A 14,042-nucleotide genomic window follows, 5' to 3' on the forward strand; every position below is an offset into this window, starting at 1 on the left:
CTATGGCAGCGCCATCTAGTTGGCCAACCATAGCGCCATCTGGTTTCCCCCTTCAAGCTAGACGAGTTTCGTTCTTTAGTTTTTTCGTTTGATGCTTATTTCATGAGATATTTGGCCCGGTCACTATCAACGGACCACGCTGTATATGCAGACTGAATTAGCGGATGAAAATTTGTACCAAAACTGGAAATCAAACCCAGATCTCTGAAACCACAGAGTTTCGATTGATTAAGACGCCCATGTCTGGGTTTCAGGCAGGTCCACCGTTTCATTCGATGGTGAGATGCTGTTTCAGTACAGCTGGAGACACTCTGCGATGCTATTGGAGTTTAGGAGGAATACCAAGTGGGCTGAGGTGCGGAAGTGAATTTGGGCTGAGGAGGGAGGCATACTAGGGTAGTCCAAGCAGTTGTGTATAGCCGCTGTGCCATGGTGGCAGTAGTTAGCACATATCCCTCGTGAGCAGGAGACCCAGGTTCAGATCTCGGCCTTGGTACAAATATTTATTTCTCATTTCAGTCTGCATATATACACTACTGGCCATTAAAATTGCAGCACCACGAAGATGACGTGCTACAGACGCGAAATTTAACCGACACGAACAAGATGCTGTGATATCCAAACCATTAGCTTCTCAGAGTATTCGCACAAGGTTGGCGCCGGTGGCGTCACCTACAACGTGCTGACATGAGGAAAGTTTCCAACCGATTTCTCATGTAAAAACAGCAGTTGACCGGCGTTGCCTGGTGAAATGTAGCTGTGATGCCTCGTGTAAGGAGGAGATATGCGTACCATCACGTTTCCGACTTTGATAAAGGTCAGATTGTAGCCTATCGCGATTGCGGTTTATCGTAAGGCGACTCTGCTTCTCGCGTTGGTCGAGATCCCATGACTGTTAGCAGAATATGGAATCGGTTGTTCCAGGAGGGTAATACGGAACGCCGTGCTGAATCCCAACGACCTCGTATCACTATCAGTCGAGATGACAGGCATCCTATCCGCATGGCTGTAACGGATCGTGCAGCCACGTCTCGATCCCCGAGTTAACAGATGGGGACTTTTGCAAGACTTCAACCATCTGCACGAATAGTTTGACGACGTTTGCAGATTCTGTTTACAGCATCATGATGGTCGCATCCGTGTTTGGCGACATCGCGCTGAACGCACATTGGAAGCGTGTATTCGTCATCGCCATACTGGCGTATCACCCGGAGTGGTGGTATGGGGTGCCATTGGTTACACGTCTCGGTCACCTCTTGTTCGGCTTGACGGCACTTTGAACAGTGGGTGTTACATTTCAGATGTGTTACGACCCTTCATTCGATCCCTGCGAAACCCCACATTTCAGCAGGATAATGCACGACCGCATGTTGCAGGTACTATACGGGCCTTTGTGGATACAGAAAATGTTCGACTGCCGCCCTGGCCAGCACATTCTCCAGATCTCTCAACAACTGAAAACGTCTGGTCAATGGTGGCCGAGCAACTGGCTCGTCACAATACGCCAGTCACTACTCTTGATGAACTGTGGTATCGTGTTGAAGCTGCATGGGCAGCTGTACCTGTACACGCCATCCAAGCTCTGTTTGACTCAATGCCCAGGCGTATCAAGGCCGTTATTACGGCCAGAGTTGATTGTTTTGGGTACTGATTTCTCAGGATCTGTGCACCCAAATGGCGTGAAAATGTATTCACATGTGAGTTCTAGTATAATATATTTGTCCAATGAATACCCGTTTATCATCTGCATCTCGTCTTGGTGTAGCAATTTTAATGGCCAGTAGTGTATAATACATCAAGTACGCTTTTGTTTCAAGTGACTTAGTACTGAGACACTACATTTTATTTGAAGTAATGCAAGCACAGAAATACAGCAGCTATAGACAACAACAAAAACACAGCTTGACACACAAACGATGCGCCATCTACTAAACTCATTTTCACAGATTTTCTCCATGGGTGTTGGCACGTGGGTCAAGTTTAGGGACATGCAACAGAGTACTGATAACACAACAGCTCTGAAAATACGTTTCGTGATAAAAACGGCGCTTCCAACGTTTTCGGTGCCCACCCTTCAAATAAATGAATAATTAGGAAATTGCGACGCTGATAGGAAATGTTGTTGTTGTTGTTGTTGTCTTCAGTCCTGAGACTGGTTTGATGCAGCTCTCCATGCTACTCTATCCTGTGCAAGCTTCTTCATCTTCCAGTACCTACTGCAGCCTACATCCTTCTGAATCTGCTTAGTGTATTCATCTCTTGGTCTCCCTCTACGATTTTTACCCTCCACGCAGCCCTCCAGTACTAAATTGGTGATCCCTTGATGCCTCAGAACATGTCCTACCAACCGATCCCTTCTTCTAGTCAAGTTGTGCCACAAACTCCTCTTCTCCCCAATCCTATTCAGTACCTCCTCATTAGTTATGTGTTCTACCCATCTAATCTTCAGCATTCTTCTGTAGCACCACATTTCGAATATTCTCTTCTTGTCCAAACTATTTATCGTCTATGTTTCACTTCCATACAAGGCCACACTCCATAAAATACTTTCAGAAACGACTTCCTGACACATTAAATCTATACTCAATGTTAACAAATTTCTCTTCTTCAGAAACGCTTTCCTTGCCATTGCCAGTCTACGTTTTATATCCTCTCTACTTCGACCAATATCAGTTATTTTGCTCCCCAAATAGGAAAACTCCTTTACTACTTTAAGTGTCTCATTTTTTAATCTAATTCCCTCAGCATCACCTGATTTAATTCGACTACATTCCATTATCCCCGTTTTGCATTTGTTGATGTTCGTCTTATATCCTCCTTTCAAGACATATAGGAAATAAAAGTAAGAAATAAGAAAGAATTTTCGAGTTCAGTGCACGTGGGATGGTTTATTTGACAAGTGTGTACACATCAGTGGCGGCGGTCAGCCCCTGTTCCTGCCGCGGCGCCTGGAGTACCTCTCCACCGTCTCCGTGTCGGTGTCTGTGGTGGTGGAGTTGGTGCCGGAGTCTGACGGGGGTCGGCGGCGGCCGCAGCCCCTGGGGGGCGGGCCCCTACCGTGGGGGCCGCCCGTCGGAGGCGGCCGGCCGCGCCGGGGCGGACCGCGGGGGCTGGAGTCGTCTTCGTCTTCTTCGTCCTCGTCTTCGTCGTCGTCGTCAGCGCTGTCCTCGCTGCTGCTGCTGCTGCTGTCCGAAGTCGAGTCCCGCCGCTGTCGCATCGCGTGCGCTACCTCTTCGTCCTCTGCAACCCACGTAAGGGCGTCCGTGACGTCACAGGCACACACGTCCTTCTCAACTCACTAGGGAAGGAGACTACCCATAAATGACAAGCAAAAAAATGGTTCAAATGGCTCTGAGCATTATGGGACTTAACAGCTGTGGTCATCAGTCCCCTAGAACTTAGAACTACTTGAACCTAACTAACCTAAGGACATCACACACATCCATGCCCGAGGCAGGATTTGAACCTGCGACCGAAGCAGCCGCGCGGTTCCGGACTGAGAGCCTAGAACCGTTTGGCCACAACGGCCGGCCAATGACAAGCAATACGACGGAGGGAAGGAAAACGACACTCCTTAAAGGTTTTTTATTACAGTCTTTGATCACAAGATCAATTCTTTAGGCGATGACCGGTTTCAGTCGGTAATGACCATCCTCAGATCTGTTTTACACCATGTCCTAAAGTGATAAGGCCATAATGGCATCGTCAAAACATATAATCAGCACAGCATTTATATGTATTGACGATGCCATTATGGACTTATCACTTTAGGACATGGTGTAAGAAGATCTGAGGATGGTCATTACGTGAAATGTCCCCTTAGAAAAATTAATGAATTACTGTGCAGATAAACCTCTTACATTATTTGATTTTCAAACAGCTGAGCAGAACTGAACGTACTCAGACATTTCACTCTTTACCTATTCTCATCAACACTAAACTGACACACAATTTTTTAGCGCAACGCATCTGACTTTCAAAAATCCCTACAAAAGAATGGCCCTGACTAACAATAACCTATACCTTACATGAATCACTTACCTCACAAAAATCTTCGTTACTCGAACTACTGCAATACAGCGAGCGCCACTACTGCCAGCTGAATAAAAGATTCTAACTACTGAAGGGACTAACTACTGATAGGCATAGTTAGCAAATGAAAAATTTTGATAAAAACAAACAATGTATTTACCTTAATAGTGTTAAAAAGTCATAATATATATATATCAGTCCATGATATCCAATATCACAAATTTACTCTTTCTGATGGACACACGTCCAGATCGTCCGCTCTCAAAGCTCCGCCATCTCTCTCCCCACATCCACCAATGCTGGCAGCTCACCTCCAAGTGCGCAACGCTACGCACTGTTAACAACCAACTGCCCAACACTACAATAGCGAATATTACAACAATGCAAACCATCCACAGACTGCACACAGCACAGCCAGTGATTTTCATACAGAGCGCTACGTGGCGTTACCAATAAAAAAACCTAAACAGCCTACTTACATACGGAATGAAACCGAGTGTCGTCTAAAGAATTGATATTGTGATAAAAGCCTGGAATAAAAAACATTTGACAGTGTTGGATCACTGTTTGTATACGCGGCCATGTCGCAGTTGGTGAAACGACACTCTTTATTTAATACAGTGTCTTACTTAACAATTTCGACGCGTGGGTTAGCCGCGATGTCAAGGGCGCCTTGCCACGGTTCGCGCGGCTCCCCCCGTCGGAGGTTCGAGCCTTCCCTCGGGCATGGGTGTGTGTGTCGTCCTTATCGTAAGTTAGTTTAACTTAGATTAAGTAGTGTGTAAGCCTAGGGACCGATGATTTTAGCAGTTTGGTCCCATAGGAACGTACCACAAATTTCCAAATAGTTAACAATTTCACTCAAAAATTTTTGCCGTTAGGAAGATACCAGTGACCGGTTTCCTCGATTAACAGAGAGAAACCCGACCCCGAGATCGCTAGGGCTGTGCAAAAGTGCTCGACTTGAAATTTTTCGGATACTGGCGGTGGAAGAAAATTGCGTCGCCATAATTTCACAGAACATTTCTCGTGGAGACAATCAGCGATCTATCTAAAATACTTTAAGAATGGATTAAAAACAATCTTGACCAGAACGAGGTATTTGTTTGAATGGTAAATGGTTTCGGCCACAAACTATCTTCAGACCATTTATTCATTGATGGTAATTGGTGTTGGTGAACGGAGTAGGTGTTGTGGCTCCACGAGCGTAAGCGAGTAGTTGACGTTCGTGGAGCCACGAACGTCAGCTGTTCGCTGACGTTCGCGGAGCCACACCACCTACTCCGTTCACCGACACCACTTGCCATCAATGAATAAATGGTCTGAAGATGGTCACTTTCTGACCGAAACCGTTTACCATTCAAACAAATACCATAAGAAAAAAGACAATTATTACTCCACATTAAGCCTGTCTTTAGCAAGAAAAGGGGTGTACAATGCTGCCACCAAAATTTTTGATTACTTACCCAATGTCTGACGAACAAGAAAGTAAAATTTGAAAATGAACTAAAGAAGTTCCTCCCTGGCAACTCTTCTACTATGCACAAGAATTTCAAATTTTGTAATGTGTAAAAGGTGGTGGCTGGGAATTATTAACTCATAACAGTACTAAAAAAATAGACGATCAACATGCAAACATATTTATGGCTACATGTGAAAGTGTTATGTAAATGCAGAATGACTCGTTCCACATCATTATGGCTAGTCGTACGTATGTTACAAGGAACAAACAGCTAACCAATTTTCATCCATAACAACACAAATATAACAACATATTGTACAAGCACTCATTACAGTCACCCTCCTGCCACGAATACACACTTGGCACATCATAACATGTCGGAGGAAGACAGCGGCAAACGAGGACAGAATGGCAATGTGCAATTCCTGTAGCTGCCTCCCAAACTCACTTTATGAATATGGCTTGATTCGAATAATGAGAATAACTTGCGGGAATGCGTGCAGACAGATTCCTCAAAAACCACCGACATCTCGACACGTAGCCCCCTGTCATTTTCAAATCACGAACAAGAGCCTTGCCTGCCTTCTATTTCTTTATTGTTCTTTTATTCTTTGTCCCTCTCACCGCACAGGGCAGGCTGGCAACGGTAAAACATGCCGCTCTTGAGCCAGAAGCGTTTATGTCAAGGCTGTTCGGAAAGTAAGGTCCTATCGATCGCAAAATGAAGACCACTGTGAAAATCAAAAACATGTTATTTGCAGCGGTTAGCTACACCTTCCAGTTACTCCTCTACATAGTTTTCGCTCCGACTTAGACATCTGTCATAGCGTTGTACCAACTTTCCAATACGTTGTCATAGAAAGGAGCCGGCTGTGCCTTCTGCCAGTTCTCTATAATGGTCTACAGCTTGTTGTCCGTGCCAAAATGTTTTCTCCGTAGCCAGCGGGTCATGTGACTGGAGATTAAACTCAAGGGGGACGAATTATGCGCTGTAACGTGGATGATCAAACACCTCCCATAATAACGCTGTAGGAGCTTCTTCATTGCCCCTGCAGAGTGAGGCCAGAATTGGCACGAAGAAGGAAACGCATGACAAGTACGTTATATGGTCTGCAAGACATCAGGCGAAATCTCTCATCAGGCTCTCGTACTTTGCGGAAGACACTATTTTCTAGGGATCTGTATGTGCTCACTGTGCACTCAGAACTGGAAATAGAGACGTGATGCGATCGGTGGGCATACTAGAGACACTGTCCAATACATCTGTGCAAAGCTTCAAGGATTTTCACTGTGGTTTCTATTTCAGGCCGGATCGTACCTTTCTTTCCGAGTCGGCGTTTGTGGCCGAGTGGTTCTAGGCGCTCCAGTCTGGAACCACGTGACCGCTATGGTCGCAGGTTCGAATTCTGCCTCGGACATGGATGTGTGTGATGTGGTTAGGTTAGTTAGGCTTAAGTAGTTCTATGTTCTAGGGGACTGATGACCTCAGAAGTTAAGCCCCATAGTGCTCAGTGTCATTTTTTTTCTTTCCGAATAGCCTTCATATTACGAAACAGATAAAATGTTTACATAGTTACTTGAAATTATTAAAATGTTGACTGCATATTTACACATTTCACAAAAAGTAGTTTTAAAAGTGTGAAACTCTTCAGTGCCCTACAACAAGAAAGATATTTTTCTTTTTCCTTGGCTTATTCTGGATTTGGCACTGATATTAGCAGAGGTTGGCCATATGTGCATTCAGTCGCCACTGCTTCCATGATTTGAGAGATTCTTGAAGATGGACGGATATTATCCTGTGAAAGCTTCTAGAATCAGCTTTAGGTGAAGAATAGAAAGATATTCTTCTACCTTGAAAGTATCGTTTGGTAGGGCCCACGAAGACAATATTAGACTAATAAAGCAGGCCCAGAAGCATTTAAGCAGTAAGTCTTCCTTCACTTCATGCGGTACCGGAAGAGGGATAAGCTATAACATGTAGTACCATGCTATGTACCCTCCGCCGTGCACTTCACAGTGGTTTCCACAGCACACATACAGAGACTGCGGTCCAATAAGCGGCGTAAAATGCAGCCACAGTTACATTATGTGTTGAAAATGGTTTCCGTTTGCCTCAACACATGCATGTTCTTCCTCATACGTTCACATCGGCCACGCTGCATCCGAACAGTGTCACCGGCAGCATGAATACGCTGCTCCAGCGTCTCCACATGTACAATGTGCTCTGCATACACGATGCTTTTGGGGTGGCCCTTTAACCAGAAATCGCACGGGTTGAGATCGGGTGAACGAGCACCCCATGCAATTGGACGCCCTCGCCCAATCCATCGGCCAGGGAAGACACGATTGAGATGCGTCCGGACGTTAACGGCGAAGTCGGATGGAGCACCATCATACAGCAGACACATAATCCATCGAATCATCAATGGCACTTCTTCCAGTAAAATAGGCAAAGTCACCTGCAAGAAACGCTGATAGTTCCGGCCTATTAGGCGACGTGGAAGGAAGACTGGCCCCAAAACACGGTCGCCAATTATCCTGGCCCAAACATTCCGCCTGCACAGATGCTAATGATTCGCTGTCTCCATACCATGGGTTCTGCATACTACCGGACATTTGAAGATACCACTCCGAGTAAAGATGGCCTCATCTGTGAATAGGATTGATGACACAAACCCCTGAATCGTGTTTGCCTGGTGAAGAAACCAGTGACAAAACTGCTCCCGATGTCTAAAGTCTGTCGCCAGGAAGCCCTGCACACGATGTAAGTGATAATGGCAGTAACAATTGTCACGGAGAACGATCCACACCGTCGTCTAACATACCATGTACTGGTAGGCCAACTGCCTGGTACTGACACGGCGGTCCCCTTACACAGTGTTAGTCACGTTTTCCTCCAAGTCCGGTGTCCGAACATTTCGGGTACGTCCTTCATGATTTCCTGCTTCCTGAAACGACCCTGCCTCAGAAAACTGTGAAACACTGTTGCAAACATTGAATGAGTGGTTATTGTCGGCGGGGATAGGCATCCTCATATGACCTTGCGGCCCGCCGATCGTTGCCATTTACCTTTCCGCAACTAAACACCATGTCGGCAAGCTCTTGATTCGAATACGGAATCTTTGTGTACAACGCTATATTACATCCACTACCAGGTGACTCAGCAAGAGAAGTGGATTTGACACAACATTATCAACTACTATGGCAGTAGAGGGCGGTAGGGCATGCTTATGAGGAACAGTACCACCTTTAGGAGAAAACCATACATACTGTAATGTGGCTCCATGATACATAGCTTACTAGACCGCAGTTGCTGTAACGAAGTATGTTTGAATAAATGGTCTCTAGCATGGAAGCCATACATTTCAGGACATAAGTTGATCAGACCCTATTTTTCCTTATCCTCTCATCGATCAATCCCTAGAGTTTGTACTCGGTGAAAAGACTCACTCTGTACAACAAATATATGACACTTACTGTGAAATCCAGTTGTAACCTTACTATTAATATAATGCCCTTGTATCCTCTGACTTAATAAGAAAAAATCGTATAGTAACCTTGTACGGACATGGGTAGATAAATGAAAAAAAAAAAATAAAATAAATAAAAACCATAATCGGATTTTATGCCATCAGTTGGGTTGAGCTCGTCGCGCACTTTGACGGTTGTTTTCTCAGCAACGGTCGAGTATATATGGATAAACCGAGACGCAAGTTCGCTTGTTTTGGCTTCTCTTTCACTGTGCGGAGTTTCTGGGAAACCGGGTTATGAACTTATCGTGTTCTCGTCGTGAGACAAGAAAGTCGATCGTGTAAAAGGGGATTTAGAACGAACCACGATCATTGGTCAACGGATGGCACAAGAAGTTGAATGTTAAATGTTATTTTCAGTTGCTATTGTGACTTATTTGCGACTTATCACTGAAATCGCAGTCAGACTCGATAGCGTGACACAAGGTTCTTTGAAAGAAGTGCCAAGTTCGTCCAGCGAATGGCACATGGCTTGGTTGCTCCTTGTGACTTCTAGTTGTGACTGAGAACACCAGATACAGTAAATCTGTTACTGTGAAAACTGAGACTTGTAACTGATATGCGATTTCTTGAGAGGCGGGACTGACCTGCTGAGTGGTGCAGCTGGCCGCTGCCCCTGCCGGGTGGAGGCCCCTTGGGAGGTCTCGAGTGGTTGCTGGCCCGCCTCTCCCTTGCCAGCGCTTCACTCTGCTCCAGCTGTTCCCAGTCCTCGGCCTCTGCTCCTGTGAGATACGCACCACACTACGAATTACCATTTCTTCATTGTGGACTACCTACTACGCACTACTTCATAGTGACTGGAGTCGTAAAACTACTGTAGGCTACCGGATACTATAGGAAGTATGAGTAGACTACAGTAGCTTTCCCAGCAGCCTTCTTCAGTATGAATAGGCTACGGTAGCTTTCTCAGCAGCCTACCTCAGTTCAGATCGTAACCGCGTTACCTGTACATTAGGTGTGTTGCATATCTATCAGGCGTTAGCTCATTTCGATCGGTTTGTTTGCATGTTTGCATATGTGATCAGTGTCCTAGTAATTTCCTCAAGAAATCGGAAGCGATGACCGACTAGATACTGATTGAGGATACATAAAAGGCCGCGTAATGTACAGAACATTTTTGTTCTACATAGATATCCTTATGTCTGTTACTTAAAAATAAACAGTAGTTATAGCAAAATTGAAATTGCCGTTGTTTGATTCTAGTTATATTCGAAAATTTTTGATCTGTAATGTGAAACACAGTGATGATGTAGCAAAAATGGAAATAAGCAATGCAGATTTATCAAAAGTGATAGAAAACGCAATTTCCGGAAAAAAGAGGTGAAATTAAGAAAACAAAATGCAAAACAAAGCCTTGTCAAATACTGGAACTGCAATACTTCGTCGAGCTTGTAGAAACACATTTTTGTTATTCAAGCACAATGTTCACACTTAGCAATAATAACAGGAACTCTTGCCTTTGTTCATAATGAAGAACCTTCCACAGAATGCAAAATATTACAATAATTGTATAGATCTTTTTATGTTTGTGCATATAAACTGTACTTGATTCAAAAGTAATTGCTTTGGTTACGTAAAAGTGCAGAAGTTATGCGATCAACTAATTTTTATTACTTATAAAATGCAATTTGTATTTTTTACGGATGTAAAATACACAATGAACTGACACAGAGAGATATGAGGTTTGTAACGGGACATCCTTCTCTAGCATTACTTCTCCTCAAAAGTAACTGTCGATACCAGTATTATTTTTCAAGTTTTGGACAGGTCAGTATTGTCTCAGCTGCTTTTAAGAAAACTTTCATGTAATTTTATACACAGCGAGTTAGGATCAGTACTATTCTTCATACAAAGGGTGTTTAAAGAACAAATGTCTCATATTTCTATAGGATATAGTGTCGATCAAAACTAGAAGACGTTTTCCTATAATGGTATGTCCGGAAACCAGTACATGTTGAGATGTGGGCCAATCTGTCCTCTCATTCGCATGTGTGTTACGCATAGGCAGAAACCATACTCAGTGCTTCATGTGGTTACCACGCGTCCAGACACTTCCTCCAGCCCTTCTTCGCACTGAATAACGCACTCTTTCAAATACGTCTGGCTGCATTCAGATTGCGTCACATGAATTGGTCACACGGTCCCGTGACGTCTCCACATTGTTGCTGTGTTTGGCATACACCAATACTTTTAAATGTCTGCATAGCCAGAAATCCAACGGTTTCAGGTACAGCGAATGAGAACACTATACCACTGGATCTCTTCGATCAAACCACCCCACATGAAATCTTGCGGTGCACTACTGCCGCATGATTCACAGAAAATGAGGTGTTTCGCAGTGATGCACAAACAACATTGTCTTTCTGAATGGGTAATGTTCTCTAAAAGCGCTCGTAATTCATCACAAAGATATCGCTGATGCACAGAACCTGTTAATCTGTTTGGTAAAGTGTATGGTCCTCTTAGTTAGTCGCCGGAAATTCCTGCCCATACAGTCTCAATGAAGCGATCCTGACCTCACCACTATGACTGCACGAGGATTTGCATCTGCTAACCTGTACGTATTGGGGCAGTTTACTACGCCATCACATGTCAATTCTGGATTATCTGTAAATAACATGCTGGCTGTGAAATGCGGATCTTCAACGGCCCAGACCTGAGCAGGTATTGGTGTCTGGACATATCATTATAGAAAGTTTTCTTGACACTGTTTTTTTAACGCATCGAACATCAATGGAATTTCCCAACAGTTTTATTCTTGAGGAAAAAAATTCTCATGATAATGTAAGCTGCATATCGAATGTGTAGATAGTAACGTTAGCGTCTTTAGTGTCGCATTTGTTTCTTTGAGGTTCAAGAGTTGGCAGTTCCTGTGTAAAAGGTTATCTAAAGTCCTCGTCGCTACTGCTTTGGAGGCCGAGTTGCCACTGTTGTTATGGTAGGTCGAGTTTGTGAGTTCGTGCAGTACATCGCTAAAACAGTTTCTCCCTGCCACAATTACACAACTATACCCCAGGGTCAGGAGAAACAGGATAGGAGAACAAAGGTTCTGCAACTCTCCAACAAATTAGCAACAAAAAGGTTTACTTATCTTCGTGACTTGTTGAATAACGGAGTCTGTAACATGCATGTAATATGTAGGTAACTTCACAGTACATAGAAAATGCAATTACAACTGTCTGTTCACTTGTAAGAGTTCACTATACTACGTTCCGTTTCTAAATCAGCCCTGGACGATGATCTAAACCAAGTGGGCGAGAGCTGCTCTTCTGCGCGTTGTCGTCCGGTCATTGGCGGATCGTATTCGGCCAGCAGTTGGGCGAGGCGGAGTCGATATCGTCATCCTCAGCGCTGTCGATAGTGGCGAGTCTCTATTGCACTGGCTCCAGCTCGCATCTTTGCGCATGTGGTGCTTTTGTCCTGACTATGTCTTGTTTGGACGACACAGCAAAATGAGTGTGTTGGAATCCTCCGAGGTGAATGGATGCTAGATAGCGCATCAGAGCATCGAGTGGGATGTTAAGCTAGATACGTTGAAAAAGTGGTAAACGTCAGTTATCGATAGTGTATGTGCGTGTGTGCCGCGTAACAGTGCAGACAATACTCTTAACGCACAAGTTATGCTGAATCGCGTGTGCTATAAAATATCCGGACATATCGGCCGTGCAGCTTGGAACGAATCAGTAAGATCGTAATTATGCTCACGAACAGACAGTCAGTAGACTGGATAGGTTTGACAGTGAAAGTAACTCATATCCATGCATGAAAACAGCATGCGAACCGTTTCAGAATAGAGCACTTGCCCGCGAAAGGAACAGATCCCGAATTCGAGTCTCGGTCCGGCACATAGTTTTAATTTGTCTGAGAATAGATTTACATTTTACTAAAAGCGAGTTACCTTAATCGATACAACAGAACCCTTTCATTCGCCCCGTGTCGAATTATGTATTTAGAAGCTTCAGTACATCTACAGGAACAGTGTCATGAAGAAAGGAGGAACTTGAGGTGGAGTTTGAGGTAGGTGGTATAGCCCACGATAGTAAAACAAACTTTTCTAGGGGCATTATTCCAATGGGTCGTTTACGACAGGAACATATTCGTTTAATGGTCAACATGTAACGAAGTTACACAAAACGCAAAGAAAACATATCCACCAATTTCAGTCTGAAGACTGAAAATGTCACTACAATATTAAATGTAGATAAAACCACCATACAGTGTGTAAGAAAACGGTACCAACAAATTACGAGGGGCTGAAGAGTGTTTCTTTTGGAACAGACAGGATAGGAATTCAGTACGGAAACTTCACCCACAGGGCGTCTAAATCATGGGGGAAGTCAACAGCCGTCTCTAGCTCATCAAATGGTTCAAATGGCTCTGAGCACTATAGGACTTAACATCTGAGGTCATCAGTCCCCTAGAACTTAGAACTACTTAAACCTAACTAACCTAAGGACATCACACACATCCATTTCCGAGGCAGGATTCGAACCTGCGACCCTAGAGGTCGCGCGGTTCCAGAGTGATGCGCCTAGAACCGCTCGGCCACTGCAGCCGGCTCTAGCTCATCCCTTAAATTTTGACGCTGATATATCTCAATCGGTGTTGCTAGGATAGGGGTGGCAATGTCGGTGCGCCGTGAATGCTATCAGGTCTACGGAAAGAAGTTGTTCTTGCCGTCCGTCAAATTCGCCTTCGCTGCCTAAAGGACGACCTATGGGCAGTTCACGGGCCTTAGACGGTCAACGCCATGTACCGCTACTGCATGAAGTTTCCGCACATGAGACCCCACCCCGCGTCCGGCCATCCTGATTTAGATTTTCCGTGATTTCCCTAAATCGCTTCAGGCAAATGCCGGGATGGTTCCTTTCAAAGGGCACGGCCGACTTCCTTCCCCGTCCTTCCCTAATCCGATGAGACCGATGACCTCGCTGTCTGGTCTCCTTCCCCAAACCAACCAACCAACCAACCATGAGTCCCCGTCCTCCACTTGTTTACGAATGCACACTCTACAGTAT

The 14,042-nt window shown here is 44.6% G+C and overlaps 1 protein-coding gene across 5 annotated transcripts in view; it reads right to left on the bottom strand.

Annotated features, from left to right (window-relative positions):
- Window positions 1–2,883: 2,883 nt before the first annotated feature.
- LOC126474956 (proline-rich proteoglycan 2-like) overlaps window positions 2,884–14,042 on the bottom strand; it is a 90,535-nt gene continuing 79,376 nt past the window's right edge. The window contains exons 6-7 of one of the 5 annotated variants that reach the window (XM_050102479.1): window positions 9,612–9,746; window positions 2,884–3,240 (exon numbers count right to left, since the gene is read on the bottom strand). In XM_050102479.1, the coding sequence (XP_049958436.1) occupies window positions 2,924–3,240; window positions 9,612–9,746 (452 nt within the window). In that variant the 3' untranslated portion in view covers window positions 2,884–2,923. The remainder of the gene's footprint in view (window positions 3,241–9,611; window positions 9,747–14,042) is intronic. The other 4 variants (XM_050102477.1, XM_050102480.1, XM_050102476.1 and 1 more) reach the window with 4 other exon arrangements.

This window comes from Schistocerca serialis, chromosome 4 (genome assembly GCF_023864345.2).
Source record: "Schistocerca serialis cubense isolate TAMUIC-IGC-003099 chromosome 4, iqSchSeri2.2, whole genome shotgun sequence".
In the NCBI taxonomy this organism is placed as follows: Eukaryota; Metazoa; Arthropoda; class Insecta; order Orthoptera; family Acrididae; genus Schistocerca; species Schistocerca serialis.